General features: G+C 43.6%; 5 protein-coding genes across 5 annotated transcripts; 3 read left to right on the forward strand and 2 right to left on the reverse strand.

The window, feature by feature from the left end:
* Positions 1 to 173: 173 nt before the first annotated feature.
* On the forward strand, positions 174 to 1,879 carry O0I10_008850 (uncharacterized protein; the record flags this gene model as incomplete). Its single annotated transcript, XM_058488851.1, has 2 exons — positions 174 to 465; positions 528 to 1,879. 2 exons carry the CDS (start codon positions 174 to 176, stop codon positions 1,877 to 1,879), a joined length of 1,644 nt encoding a protein of 547 aa, XP_058340477.1.
* Positions 1,880 to 1,974: 95 nt separating this feature from the next.
* On the reverse strand, positions 1,975 to 4,062 carry O0I10_008851 (uncharacterized protein; the record flags this gene model as incomplete). Its single annotated transcript, XM_058488852.1, has 3 exons — positions 1,975 to 3,531; positions 3,604 to 3,942; positions 4,006 to 4,062. The coding sequence occupies 3 exons, from the start codon at positions 4,060 to 4,062 to the stop codon at positions 1,975 to 1,977; spliced, it is 1,953 nt and encodes a 650-aa protein (XP_058340478.1).
* Positions 4,063 to 4,260: 198 nt separating this feature from the next.
* On the reverse strand, positions 4,261 to 8,786 carry O0I10_008852 (uncharacterized protein; the record flags this gene model as incomplete). Its single annotated transcript, XM_058488853.1, has 17 exons — positions 4,261 to 4,399; positions 4,476 to 4,753; positions 4,820 to 5,272; positions 5,338 to 5,535; positions 5,590 to 5,784; positions 5,844 to 6,035; positions 6,093 to 6,260; positions 6,316 to 6,522; positions 6,588 to 7,160; positions 7,217 to 7,361; positions 7,427 to 7,672; positions 7,739 to 7,905; positions 7,964 to 8,059; positions 8,119 to 8,231; positions 8,285 to 8,566; positions 8,619 to 8,682; positions 8,748 to 8,786. 17 exons carry the CDS (start codon positions 8,784 to 8,786, stop codon positions 4,261 to 4,263), a joined length of 3,555 nt encoding a protein of 1,184 aa, XP_058340479.1.
* A 1,202-nt stretch (positions 8,787 to 9,988) lies between these two features.
* O0I10_008853 (uncharacterized protein) lies at positions 9,989 to 11,845 on the forward strand (the record flags this gene model as incomplete). Its single annotated transcript, XM_058488854.1, has 1 exon — positions 9,989 to 11,845. One exon carries the CDS (start codon positions 9,989 to 9,991, stop codon positions 11,843 to 11,845), a length of 1,857 nt encoding a protein of 618 aa, XP_058340480.1.
* A 183-nt stretch (positions 11,846 to 12,028) lies between these two features.
* Positions 12,029 to 15,363, forward strand: O0I10_008854 (uncharacterized protein; the record flags this gene model as incomplete). The annotated part of the gene is made up of 18 exons (XM_058488855.1): positions 12,029 to 12,119; positions 12,182 to 12,282; positions 12,365 to 12,456; positions 12,513 to 12,595; positions 12,651 to 12,657; positions 12,719 to 12,980; positions 13,048 to 13,275; positions 13,337 to 13,361; positions 13,423 to 13,447; positions 13,503 to 13,738; positions 13,792 to 13,937; positions 13,991 to 14,140; positions 14,199 to 14,217; positions 14,285 to 14,465; positions 14,524 to 14,696; positions 14,761 to 14,785; positions 14,840 to 15,014; positions 15,085 to 15,363. The coding sequence occupies 18 exons, from the start codon at positions 12,029 to 12,031 to the stop codon at positions 15,361 to 15,363; spliced, it is 2,298 nt and encodes a 765-aa protein (XP_058340481.1).
* Between the last annotated feature and the right edge of the window lie 87 nt (positions 15,364 to 15,450).

Raw genomic sequence — 15,450 nt, forward strand, 5'->3', positions numbered from 1 at the left:
CTCCTCCATGATACTTGACACTCTTTTACTGTACAAAGAATGAGAAACCTAGTACGTGTTGCATTTCATTGACAAGAGCACCTGGCTGTGTCTTTTGTCCCACCACCACCACCATTTGATTGTGCATTTTTCAAGACCTTCTTCCTTTACCCTTTTTATCACACTTGCTTGCTATGGAATCACTACCTCCCGAGATCCTCTCCCAGATTCTCTCCCATCTTGATCGCAATGACACCATTGAGTGCGTTCGTGTATGTCGATCATGGTGTAAACTTATTCCTCCTTATGCTGCTCCTCTCTGGTCGCATGTTCACTTGAGCCAAGACGCCTATCACATTTTGGATGGTGTTCCTATCTTTTCACCTTTCATTCATACCATTACCCTCGTCAACTATGACGCACATTTGGAGAAGGCTCTTAAAATGCTTAGTAGTGCATCCAACCATCTTGCCTTACAAAAGCTAAGTATGTATGACACCATGCTATTAACCCCTCAGCCGAGTTGTCTGACATGTCGATATTATTAGAACTCCAGGGCACACGGATGCGACCCAATCCTGATTTCATCGAGTTATTCCGACCAATGCATGTCGATGACTTGGAGGTTGAAGACACCACACGAGACGTTTCGGAAAGGATGGACTTTTTGGACTTGATGGCAACAGCACAACCTCGCAGCTTTTATTATTCGGATACGCCCAACATCATCCCCGATATATATCCATGGTTCACATTTCATCTTAAGGATGTCAATTCACCCCTTTGTGAACGACTTGTATCATTGACATTGAAGATTTACGGCTTCCAATTTGATTTAATGACTCTTCTTCAGCATTGTCCCAACTTGAAAAGACTGCAAACGGGCTTTGATACACAAGCCAGCAGCGACGACATTATGGCTTCATGTCCACGTCTTCAATATTTGGATTGTAACAGTATTTTTGATGCTCGCAAGGAGTTGGAATGGGTAGAGACACCACCACCACCACCACCACCACCTCATGATGAACAACAAGGCTTATTATTACGCTATCTACGCTATCGCAAAGTGGATGCTCAGACGCTAGACTTTGTATTGAAGTACCAATCCACACTTGAACTACTCCATCTTGATTGCAAACATACCGCTTATCGACCCAAATGGCAACCTTTTGCTACGCAGTTCCAATCAGCTACGTTACGCATGTTATCATGTCGGATGCTTGGAGACGGCGAGTTTCTCAGCACATTGATCCCTTCATGCCCCAATTTGGAACGTGTGCAATTGAGTGGAGTACGACCCCGTGCAGCTATATGGGATGCATTAGCTTCTTTGCCCAAACTTGAGCTTTTGGAACTTGGACTTTGTAGCGATCGTACACAACCTGGCGACGACGAGCAACAAGCTATCGCCGAATTACAGCAAATGTTCAGCAAATTATCATTGAAGTATTTGGCCTTGAGGAATGATAGTATCTTTTACAACATGCTCAAGCCTTCAGTGCTCTTGGAAGCTGTTCGTCACCAAAGAGATCTTGAAGAACTTGAAGTGAATTGCGAGACGCTTGTAGAGCCCATGGATGTGGATCAATTCTTTACCTATCTAAGTCACATGCCGCACCTCAAGCATTTGGACCTCGCCTATCTACCATTCCCCAATGATCTAGCATTTGCTCCACTTTGTAATACTTGTATTGGTATTGAATCCATCAATCTCACCCATTGCCGCAACGTCACAGATGAATTACTAAGAGCAATCCTGGATACGCTTGCCCCACAACGATTGAGGAAACTTCATGTAATAGGCAATAGTAAGGTAGCATTTCCTGATATATTTACACGATACATGATGAACAAGTACAATGGTCGACTAGACTTCTTGATAATAAAGAACATGTGATGATGATGGTAATACTATTTTACAATGCGCATGAATATTTGTATGGGGCATAAAGATGTATATACATAATTCTACTACTACGAATACGGGGAGGTCTAGGGTGGAGGTGGATCGGGTGAAGTTGCTGCTCTCAGCTGCTGAGGACAATCGAAGCATGCATTATCGGCGTCGCTGCTACTGGATCTTCTTGATTGAGATGGTTTATATAAACGTCGATGGAGATAGGATGGCGATGGTACTGAGTGATGTTTATCCTTCTTTTCCTTAGTGGATAATGAATGACAATCCTCTTGATGACTATGACGATGATGATGTTGACTCAAAGAAGGAGGGTGGTCTTTGGAGAGATGATGATGTTGCTTGATAAACTCCTTCATTTTGCTCAAGGTTTTGCCTGTATCGCTCACGCTTCGAGGACCAAGTAATCTGCGCCTGACTTTGGCTGGTGCTTTGACCACGCTTTCTTCGATATTATCAGGGATTACAACCATGCCTGCAGCAACACTAACACGTCTTCCTGCTGGATTGAGAATGTTACGATCCGGTAGCATATCCGATGGCTGACGACCATGTTCTCCAGGTACAGCAGGTGCTGTTGCAGCTGATTGTTGACTTATACTAGTGGCACTACTTGCTGCGCTGCTCACTTTGGTGATTCGATGATCGGCATTCTTTGTTGTTGTAGCTGTAGTTGATGTAGTCTTTTCAGCATTCTCTTCCTCCATATTTTGCCATTCGATGCGGTTTTGTTTGAGTTGTTGAACAAGGGTATCGGCGCGAGGGAACAAGGTAGCGAATAATTCGAAAAATGGGCCCACAATGTAATCTCCAAATTGCATGCCGACCATCATTTGAGTGACACAATCACGATCCATGTTGGGTGATACAGGTAATCCATGCTTCTTTTCTTCGTCACCTTGTCGAAAGAATTCTTGACATACCAACGTTGACCAATTACGACACACTGGCCATGGCCGTAATGGATTACTAATATCCGCTGCATGCAATACGATTTGGCACATCATTTGCCGTTCTTGTTGGTCCAGTAAGGGATCATCCAACATCAATGGATATACATCACCGCAATCTGTATCGCTGAAATAAGAATACCTCTTCTCAAAGTGTGGAAGGGGGCTCTTGTCTCCACGAAAGATATCAGTGACAAAATGTTCACTTGAAGAGTCCGTACAACCATTGCTCTTTATACTTGATGAAGGTGAAGGGGCGGCACTCGGCGAGGGAAGGGATAAGTCGGCTGTGCCAATACTGGATATGCTGTTATCAGTGCTTGCTGATGATCGATGATGATTATCATTGGTGGTGGTGGTGGTGGCTGCTGGCATGTCTGCCGTTGCTTCCATATCACGTTGATGGAGTCGATAGGCTGTAATTTCAACAAGGCTAGCGAGATTTGCTTGCAATTCGTAATGAAACACCATGTCTGTTGATAGAATCATCTTGATAATGGATGCACGCATATTGTCTTCAGTCGTTTTGCCGGCAGTGGCTCTTGCAACGTTACGAAGAATTCGATGCTTATCCAAGATCCTCAATGTAAGACTACTTGAATAGCTCTCCAACACCGATTTGTTGTCGTATCTCTTTGCAACCTCCGTTTGCTGCTTGACCTGAAAGTTGTTGTTGAAACCGGGCTAAGATTATTATGGAAATGTGTCAGTTGTCATGTCGACGTTATAAATAAATCAGGTGATTTAAATACTTACATGACCAATGTCATGGCATAGTGCTGCAATAAACAGTGCTACGATATCGATTCGTGACAAATAGCGTTCAGCCTCCAAAGAGCTGATGATGTAATAGATCATGAACGCAACATCGGCCCCGTGATAAAACGAATGGTATGGATTCGCCAAGTAACCATGATCAACTTCAATGATAAAGTCCAAGAACTCTGAAGGTGTGATGAGCATTGTTGAAAAGACGCCAAGTCGATCTGCACAACCAAGAAGTGTCCCATAGATTGTATGCCGCTCTTTATCCAATAGCGTTGAGTCGAGCCCATACTCGTAGTCCACTCGTCGATCCGCCACTTTGAGCATTGTCTATTCCAGTTGTCAATGGAGGTTCATTGGCCATGTGATGTCACGATTAGGAAAAGTGCTCACTTGTTCTACCAGGAAGAGGTCTTGCACCGGTATTTTATTATGCTGTAGTATGAGCATGATGAACCAACTGCTGCTCTAAAACAGTATGGTAGGAAAGGGGAGAGGACAATGCAAGAAAGAAAAAGAGAGAGAGAGAGCGCGAAAACCCATACAATGGGACGCCTAGCAACAATGAACGAAAAATGGAAAAAATCCATGGGATGTCACATTTTTAATGGGGGGAATGAATTCAAGGGTCCACTGATCAATCTAACGTCAATTTGCATAGCGTAGTCCTTTACGTTTCAGAATCTGATCAATCTCCTTGACATATCCAAAGTAAGCTTCCCATTCCTTGTCACCCCTTTTCGGTTCAAGCTTGTGTTCAGCCAATAACGTTTCAATGTGTTTGTGGCTAAAATTCATGCAAAATAAGCTGCATTGTTCTCTCTCTTCCCCGCACATAACCCACACATTTTACAACAACTTACATTTTTGCAACATCACGAGCCCGACTCAATGGCTTAACCAACACGCCAAGCACTCGGAAGAACTTGAGAGACACGGTCTTGCTCTTGTGATTCTCCGCTGCTTTGGATAATACATATGTCACACCATCAATGTGCAGTCGATCACAAATCACATGCTCTGCCACGTGGCGTGAAGGGTCTTCTTGATCAGCAAGGCTTAACGTACGAGCTTGTGAACGTGCAAGTGAAAGTGTCTTGTCGATGGATCGGTAGGAGTCATTAACATGCGCTTCGAAAGACTACATCATATATACAACACAATCAATCATTCATTCATTCTCCTTGCAATGAGTAGTGTGTGTTACCTTTTTGAGAGAATCAAGGAATGAACGGCAAATGCTGGATGCACACTCTTCATTGTGAATAAGATCCACTCTCAATTCCTCAATAAACGCCTTCATGATAGCGTCAGCCTCATCCCCGAGATAGCCATACTGTGCCAAGATGTCCGTCATTTGATCATAGCCTAATACTCGTGCTGAGACTGCGCGTGCGACATTGGCCACCAATCGCAACCCTTGCTCGCTGTGATTTTCTTTGGTGCTATCCTCGTTGTCATCGTCATCATCTTGGGTTTCATTCTCGCCTTCACCTTCATTCATTGCGTTTTGCCAATTTTCAAGTTCAGATGCAATGTATTTCCTGCAACGCTCTTGGGTGTGGTCTGGACAATCCGCACGTAAGAGATTCAATTCGGTGCTGCCAGTAAAAAGATCACTTGAAAAGATCCAATAAAGATCCATCACAATGCCAAATGCCTAATTGAACCATTGCATGTTAAGAGAGAAAATCATTTGAGCCTCCCAAAGTTATCATAACTTACAGTAGATCGGACCACAGGTAACGGCTTGAGATCAGGTGCAGTCGCCAAATCGGTCATCTTGTCCATGACTGAATCACGTTTTCTTTCCACCTTGTTTGCTGCAGCACGGCCGGCACCCGTGAGATCACGATCATTTGATATCCTTTCACATTTCCACGAAAAGTAACGGAAGAGAACACCCATTGCAGAAATTGAAATCTAATCAAGATATTCATAAGTCTCTTGATACATACCAAACATCATATACAATACCTGTTTTTCCTTTTCGAAACCACCACCAGCGCGAACAATAAAGTGGGTCATGAGGTCTACAATGTCGTCGTTCATATCTTCACTCTCATCCATGACGTCTGTGACATCAATAAAGCTGATAAGATGATCCAAGCGAAGCAAGCTCATGGTGATAGCATGGACGTCGTCCTTGGTGAGACCACAAATCGAGATATCCTTCAATGAACCATGTTAGCATCGAATGTATAGACCTCTTCTCAATCCATGAATATTACCTTGCCACGGCAAGCATCACGAACTTGTGCACCCACGCTATCAACAAGTTCGGGCATCAACTTGTCATTGACATCAGAGAGGAATGTGGCAGCTTTCATGTGATGGAGGGTCTTGGCACAATTCTCAAGCAGTGTTGGCAAGGTGGCACCGGTATATACTTTGATGAGAGTTTGGAGAAGCTCCTCGTAGGTCTAGAATATCTTGAAGTGAATAAAAGCGACGACATTTACAAGAAAAAGATCACTTACGGGATGCATACGCAGATCAGAATAAGCATCCAAGTTCATCAGCTGTGGAATAGTCACCAGCTTCTCGAGCTTGTTGGCATTGTCATTGTGCTTGGTCAACAACTTGGAAAGCAATGGCACAAGATAGCGAGATACTGCAGCACGATTTTCATTCATTTCGGCCTCATCCTAGACAAAGGTACATTAGGATGAATAAACCAAATGATGATCCAAGCACACATACCAGTTGTTTCTTCTTATCCTTGCCACGAATGTGAACGCCACGACCAGTGATTAAATGAAGGGAGGCCACAAAGACACTGATAAACACATCTTCTTCACGATCGGTCAGCCGGTATTCCTCGTCCACTTCTTCAGCGTCCATTGAGCTATCACCCTGCTGATTGCTTGAATGATCCCGGCTTAGATAATCGGCCATTGCTTTGTAATCCTATTTATAGCTTACAATGAGACAACCAGTTCCCGCACACTTCATTCATTATCCTCCCTACTTACATTCAAAACAGGCAAGTGCACCCATAATGCATCAACAACGGTGGTCACAATATGATGAATGTCGATAGCGATAGCTTCAGAAGACTCGGTATCCATGTTGTTGTCATTGGCACGGATAGCTTTGATATGGGAAACCAACAATGCAGCAAGCCACTTGAAGGAGCTCCAGGCTTTGTGTGCGGCAGAGTTTTGACCACCACCATTCGATGAATCGTTGACAGACATAGATTGCATATCCTCTTGCATCTTTTCAAGGTCGGGTGCGTAAAGTTGAACCTCGATCACAGTCTTAACGAAGGGTGCAACGGCTTTTTGGAGTCTATCATTGTCCACAAAGAGGATGCCCATGAGCAAATCACGGCTGTCATTATCAAAGAGGTCGGGTTGATGCTTGAAAAGAAGATGGCTAAGCTCGATGGCTTGAAGTCGCACCGACACATCGATATCATAAAGAGCGATTTCTTGAATGCGTGCCTTGAATCGCAAGATGAATGCTTTGAGCTTCTCCACAATGGATTCTACGTGGTACATGCGAATAATGGATTTCAGGGCTTCGGTGCGCACTCGTGCATGCTATACATATCACTGTGAGTATGATGCCGTATTTAACATCTCGCTTTGTATTTTACCTGATCATTCAATGCCCAACCAATGTATCGCAAATAGGAGTTGTCGACAAAGTGTGAAGAGTAATGCAAGCTCCAAGTACAAAGTTCCTTGATACACTCGCTGCGGATGACATGTTCAACATCACGTGCTCGGTGAACGAAAACGCTATACCAGAGGTACATGTCAACACCCTACATCTACATCCATTGGACCCCTCCTTGGCTATTTACCTTTCAAAGAAATCATCGATGAATTCATTCAATTCCTCTTGCTTGCGTTCCAAGGTGGCAGCACGTTGTGTCATCAATCGTTTCTTCTCAGCATTCCTGCCACGACCACTTCTTGTACTCTCATTGCGAAGCTGACGCTGAACAACTTCAAGCTCGTTGGTGACCTTATCCGCAAAGATGGCAAGGCAATCCAATACTCGGAATGTCAAGATGGTAGCTGTATGACGGAATGGGCGATAGGTCGAACTATAGAGTAAACATGTGAGTATTCAAGTCTTTTCTCTCCCTCTCTCTCTTATGAACCATGCTTACCTTGCCATTGTTGCCAGCCAATTATGTAGTGTTTCAGTAAATGTGCCATCATAGACAATATCATGCTGGCATTGTTCCATGAACGTCTTGAAGAATAGGAGAATGTTGCGTTTGAAGGTTTTGCCACTCTTGGATTTGGAAATGATCGGGTATTCAGGTTGCGGGAGCTATAATCCATGTCGTTACTTTACAATTCCTTTATACCTTGATCCAATAAAAACATACCTTTGCAAGCTCGGATTGAAGTTCTTGTAATACTTCTGTTGCGATATCTTCTTTGCCAAATGCATCTTCTGTCACAGCTGTCATGCATCCACAGCTCTAAAATATTCATTTATCAATATCCAATGCATTGTCATCAACTATCCCATCCAACTTACTCTGATGAAGAAATTGATCAAGTTTCGCAATGCATCCTCCTTATCAGCACGATAGCTATCGATCCATTCGGTGGTGATCTCGTCAATATCCACATCCTCCTTTGACAATTGATCTAAAATCATTGTTAGCTTATGGAAGATGGCCAATAAACAGGATCCAACCTACCATAAAGTCCTTCACGACCATCCGCAGTAAGAGGCTCCAATAACTGGCTTGAGTGTGTCAATGAGACCTCTGTCACCGATTTCCTCCTACGCTGACTGCTGCCACTGGCTTTGCTGCTGCGCTTCTCGGATGTCTTTGAAGTTCTTTGACGCTTGCTGGAGTTGGTCTCGAATTCGCTATCGCTGCCTTCACTATCATCGCTTGAAGCAAGTTGGTCGTCTTCTTGTTCGTCACTGCTCGAGTTTTCATTGTCGGATGTGACGATGGGTCGTTTGCGTAGCACTAGAACCACACATTGAGCGGTTGATTTCTCGTCATGGAGCTTGTTGCATACCTCGTTGTTGTTGGAACATTTCAGTTACTGTTCTGTTGGAACCAGCCTTGGACTTGGCCGCCGACTATGGAGTGAAAAGAAGCAACGGAGTGAGATCTCTATCGTAAGCAACACCATTGTTCAATTTACCTTTCCTTTGGATGAGGTTGATGCTTTTGGCCGAGTCATTGTCGGTGAGTATGTGTTGTATGTGTCTCAAATGAGAGAAAGGGGGAAATGCAAAAGGCGCGTTAGGCGCGCTGCGGACGCGACGTTTTGAAATCAAGATGCGCCGCGTTTTGTTGGTGCTGACAGGTGACACACGCAACGCACACATCCCAGCCAGCCGCTGCTGAAGACCATTCTCATCGACCCACACCATCACAAAGATAGCTATCTATTCTATATGTATTATTCAAAATAAATAGAAGCTTTGTCAAGATCACATAAAAGAACATCCCTTTAGCAACATATTAGTTGTCAGAGTTTATCATTACAGCGAAGTAAATGTAAACACATGCTAGCGCTGTTGATTACAAAAGCATGTGTTGGGTTCATTCATCAGCTCTTGTTCCAAGGAATCATCAATTGGTCGCTGTGGGTGTTGATAGCACGTTGGAGGCAATAACAAGCCTTCCTGCCATTGACCAACGATTTCTTGACGAGCCACACACAAGGATTAACTATTTCAGACGCTCCAAAAACCTGCAACTAGTGACATTTGAGAGGGGTGAAAAGATGCTGAGAACACTCGTGGTCGAAATCATAATGACACCTGTACCCGTGATGGGGTCCATGGATAATCAATCACAATGAATCGGCTCGTTTCATTGTGGTCATTGTTGACTTTGCCCTAAACCATCTTATTATTTTGATAGTGATGAATTCGCACTATTATCAGTCACCACGTTAGATCTTTACTGGACCTGGTGTTAGTTATAAGGATGTGTGATATCATGTCGATCTTTTCGGTCATTTACTAAAAATGGTGATTGACATGCGCGAGCTTTAGAAATGCTAGCCACCATAATACCCCGTGAACCCCACATGCATAATCAACACCCATTCAAATGTACTTTGTTAGAAGAAAAAAAGAATGCATAAAATCGAATGACATTTACAAACAATCAAGGATGCACTAGATGGCTCAATACGACGAATAAAGAAAATAGTGATTTAGGATGATGGTGGTCATCTGATGATTCCCATATCCCCTGGAAATCCTACCCCTGGATATTAAACATTTTTTGACAGACGAGCGTCGTACGTTTTAATAAGGACAAAAGTGAACGACCTTTTTATTTTGGTGCAGCTTCCCAATGTTGATGGATAACCTATCTCTTTCTTTTCTCCCCATTCCTCTCTTTTTACACAATACAATATAGCACAGCATGCTCTGTGCCACTAATCAAGTTAATGCGCAGGACGCATCATCACACCATTCCCACCCATCCTCTCCTTCAAGTACAGCAACCGACTCCACACTTTCGCCCCATATTATGCTTATGCATGATCCATACGATCCACGCATCAATGATGAATATGAAGCACTTGTCCGCAAATGGACAGATCATCTTTTATCAAAGTCACGTCATTCACCCATCGACAGCGCCATTAGCAGTACAACAACCTCAACGACAACACCACCATCGCCGCACCATTTGACTAAAAACAACAAAATCATTGATCGTCTCCTTGAAGAGCAATGGATTGATGCTCAACGTGTGCTAAGCTGTGCTCAAGCGTGGAATACACGTGACTCTTTGAGCATTGAAGAAGCAGTGCGTACGATGAACATCCTTGGCTTGCGGATGATGCAAAGATCGTTAACCACGAGACACGAATTAAATGCTCAACATCAGCAGCCATGTCCTGCAAAAACGGATGAGCCGAACTTGGATATGCCATCATTTGATTTGCAAAGCAAGACATTGCTTGATGAAGCTATCACCATTCCTCGTTTTTCACTTGCACTTTCACTGGATGAAGATGACGAACATGAAATGCATGCACCATTGCTTCGTAGATATCAACAATCGAGCGACGATAGCAGTAGCGATAGCACCAGCAATCATCATCATCCTATTACATCCAACAACAATAATGTACAAGCTGCCAACCCATGCTCAACAACAACCTCCACCTTGTCGACGCCGGCTCGTCGACCTTTTCGTCTTATGCAATCACCTTCAGCACCCGATTTTTCGGAATCAGCATTGTTGATGGAACGTGAGAATTGTGCCAACAAGTTTGCACCTGCCAGCAACTATTATCGCTATTATCCTATGAGTTGGCGACCTTTACCAGAACATGGGGATGGTGATGTTAATGATGATCCTGAAGATAATAATCGTCATATTAGCATTAGCAGCAGCAGTACTAGTTCGAGTAGTACTAGTAGCAGCGACCAAGACCATGAGGGGTATACATGGAAAAGTTGGTTTAATCACACCCATCATCAAGCCGACAACCAACATAAACAACACATATGCACGTTTTGCTGGAATCCAATAGCGAAGAAGAGTCTCTCTACAGGAGATGCTGACGATGCAGTGGCTGCACGGCTCTTGTCATCTAGCCATAGCAGTAGTCTTGAAAGTACAACAATGGGTGTTGGTGCTTCTGGTCAAGCACAACAAGTATGGTCACCTGAAAGTTATCATAGTGCATGTTCACCTGACAAGGCACTCTTGGATGACAAGTATGGATGCAGCAATGATGAATCGTCTTCTATGGAAGAAGAAGATGTCTTTGAAACACCCACCACATCAAGTTTTGGATTTCAAACGGATACCATCTTGCGTAGTGAATCCAGTATTTCGGCGTTTCGACCCATCAGCAAGAATCTTGCACCACGTTGTAGTCCACCCTCATCATCATCATCATCATCTCCCACCGACAATTGGCGATATCGACGTCGTGAAATTTCTTCATCCATGCAAGCTGCTGATCTACCACAACAACAACGACGACCTGCTATTCCCAAAAGCCAATCTTTTCCATCCAAAGTAGCATCACTAGCATCTTCATCATCCAACAACAAGGTTCCCGATGTACCCATTATCAAGTCATCCACCACAAAGTCATCCGCCTCAGCTACTACAGTCCCAGCGACCATTATGGGTAAATCAGCGGATAAGGCCACATCGTCGACATCCTCATCCTCTAAGGAACGTAACTTTGTAATGCGATCGATTGTCAGTAAAAAGGCATCGCTTAGTAAGCTGTTCTCTGGAAGCAAGAAATAGTAATAGTTAATAGTAGTCGTGAACCCTCACCCCCCCCCCAAGATCAGATAGTTTAATACAATCATCATTTTGACGTGCATCAGCTTTCATAATTCATGCTTTGAACCAATTTCATTTACCGCAGGGGTTTCTCTCACACTCAATTCATTCACTCTCCACGTCTCTTTTTCTTTCTGGTCGACAATGGCTTCCAACTCACAAGAACATACCAACAGACTCATTCACGAAAAGAGCCCTTATTTACTGGTACGTGTCACTCGTCAATGGCCTCAATGTCAAGTGTCTAACCTCTTGACGGTTCCTCATTACACACACACACACTACGATTACTTGTAGCAACACGGTACGTGCTTTTGTCAATGGTTAAGAATGTGTGGTCAATTGACTCGATGCCTTGTTTTATTATGCTTCTTGTGTTTTATCAAGCTCATAACCCGGTAAGTTGGTTGCTGTCAGAGTAGGATGATACGGTGCATGAATTTAGGGGGGGACGCTCATTGTATCCATGTTTCATCCAAGGTTGACTGGTATCCATGGGGAGAAGAAGCTTTCCAAAAAGCACGCGATGAGAACAAGCCGATCTTTTTGAGTGTGGGATATAGTACATGCCAGTAAGTTGTTTGGGAGGTATTACAAAAGAGACATCATGATCCTTATTCCATCTTAGTTGGTGCCATGTTATGGAGCATGAATCTTTTGAAAACGATCGAGTAGCCGAGATCATGAACAAGTACTTTGTCAACATCAAAGGTAAGTAAACATATAAAAGTAATCAAAGCGATGACATTAATCCTTGTTTCTATAGTGGATCGGTGAGTGGATTGTATGATGGGCCGAGGATTTGGGGTCTTTACCAACACATCTCTACAATAGCGAAGAAAATCCAGGGGTGGATCGTTTCTATATGACATTTGTACAATTGACAACAGGTGGCGGAGGTTGGCCAATGTCAGTTTTTCTCACGCCTGATCTTCAACCATTCATGGGTGCTACCTATTTCCCTCCCGAGGACAAGTTTGGTCGACCTGGCTTCAAGACTATCTTGACACGCATTGCTCAAATTTGGGCTGCTTCTCCTGAAAAGCTGAAACAAGCGGGAAAGAGCACTGTTGCACAGCTCAAAGCTTATGTCGAGGTTGGTGATGATGATGGTTGCCTATGTTTTTATTTGGAATTCAATATGGGGTTAACACGCCATATAGTCGAAACCCCCTGGATCATCCTCGGCAAGTGCATTGACACCTTGGAGCACGGCTGAAGATACATTTGATCATTTCGAATCCAGCTTTGACGAGAAACAAGGTGGATTTGGTGGCGCGCCCAAGTTTCCAACCCCTGTGCAATTGTTATTCCTTCTTGACTACTATGGCTATCAGCATAAACCCAATGATGCAAGGAAAGCACTCGACATGGTGTTATTTACTCTTCGTGTAAGTGATTTGGAAAGCATCGTCAACCGCATACACATACTTATCATGTCATGCTTTACAGAAAATTGCTGCTGGTGGTATTCATGGTACGTAAGATTATGGCGCTCTGCTGGATCCATGATTAATCCCTGACATTATTCCTTATAGATCATGTTGGAAGTGGTTTTCATCGGTAAGGATTGGATGTAATGGTATAGTGCGTGGTTGCGCTGACAACATTACAACAGGTACAGTACGGATGATCATTGGCATGTGCCCCATTTCGAGAAGATGCTGTATGATCAAGCACAACTACTTATGGTGTATTCACGAGCGTATCAAATCACCAAGGATGAGCTTTACGCTGATGTTGTCAAGGATATTGTGCGATACGTGTCACGAGATCTTTTGCATGGTGACGGTGGATTTTACGCTGCCGAAGATGCCGATTCATTGCCTACTGCCGAAGCTACAAAGAAAAAAGGTACAAGGACAATAACGAATCATCCTCGTAAATGCTCACAATGGTTTAATTAGAGGGCGCGTTCTGTGTATGGGAGGCTGGAGAGTTGGTGGACATATTGGGTGATGACGCTGCTGCATTGTTTTCGTATCGGTATGGCGTAAAGGAACAAGGCAATGTTGATCCAGAACAAGATCCTCATAATGAACTTGAGAAAAAGGTGCGTATGATGATTATAGGATGGCGAAGTACCATGCTAACAAGCGTCCATAGAATGTCCTGTTCGAACAACACTCAATCAAGGAGACCGCCCAAAAATTCGCTGCATCTGAAGAATCAGTGTCGAGTATCTTGCAAGATTCCCTCTCCAAGCTGCTGAAATACCGCCAAACTTCTCGTCCAAAGCCCCACCTGGATGATAAGGTAAGTTGATGAGAGACAAAAGAGATCTTCAAGTAACAGCTTTACATGGATCATGTAGATTTTGACATCGTGGAATGGTGAGCAAGATATCAATCGAGCTACCAATGTAACGGACCATGCTGATGTTTTTCTTTCTTGCGACAGGATTGATGATTTCGGGATTGGCACAAGCAGCGCGCATTTTGGACGACTCATCCATGTTGGAACTTGCAACTCGAGCAGCCACCTTCATTCGCAACAATTTGTATGATGAGAGCAAAAAGACATTGCTGCGCAGCTACAGGGAAGGTCCATCATCGATCGATGGTTTCTTGGATGACTACAGGTAAGGCACAAATCCATGCGTGATCCTTTGGTGCTTCTACTCACGTGGGACGCAAAAGCTATATGATTATGGGCTTGATCGATCTCTATCAGGCGACATTTGATCAACAATGGCTCCAATGGGCATATGACTTGCAGCTGAAACAAAATGACTTGTTTTACGACAATGACAATGGTGGATTTTTCAGTGTAAAGCGAGATGACCAATCGATACTGGTGCGGCTCAAAGATGGTATGTGGTAGATCACCCACATTAGCTATTGCAAGCTGACTAAATTTTGAAAAAAATCATGCAGAGCAAGATGGAGCTGAACCATCAGCGTAAGTTTCATACCAATTGCTTCTTGAATAACGCCATTAACACGTGCATGATAGCAATGCTGTCTCTGTGGCCAATCTTTGTATACTTGGTACATTGCTACAAAATCTATCATTATCAGATATGGCACAAAAGACGATACAAGCTTTTGAATCAACATTGGCCAAACTCGCATTCAGCATGCCGTATTTCGTATCATCATTCTTGTTGGTTACCATTGGGATCAAGGAGGTATCTATATATGCACCACTTCTTATGATAATCATGCAAAGTTGCTGAGTCTCTTTATTCCTCAACATAGATCATCCTTGCTGGTGACGATAAGAATATGGAAAGGATGCATACGTTTCAACGGGCTATCAATCGTGTCTTCATTCCTAACAAGCTGGTTGTCAACGTGGTGCTTGGGAAGAGTGATGGAGTACTTCAGGAAAAGAATACTGTGATTCGGGATATTGCAAACAAAAGTGCAGACGATGTCAATGGCGTATCGGCTTTTATTTGCGAGAATTTTGCATGTGGCATGCCGATTCAAGATCTCGACAAGGTCATTAGCAATCTCACTTCTCATTACTCATAGATAGCTGACCCCTTGATGAATAAAGGAAGCAATGTTGTTCCTGTGGTGGTTCAGGCACTACATCTCCGACGTGCTTGGTATAGGTGT

This window comes from Lichtheimia ornata (genome assembly GCF_029851405.1).
Source record: "Lichtheimia ornata isolate CBS 291.66 chromosome Unknown scaffold00048, whole genome shotgun sequence".
Taxonomy (NCBI): Eukaryota; Fungi; Mucoromycota; class Mucoromycetes; order Mucorales; family Lichtheimiaceae; genus Lichtheimia; species Lichtheimia ornata.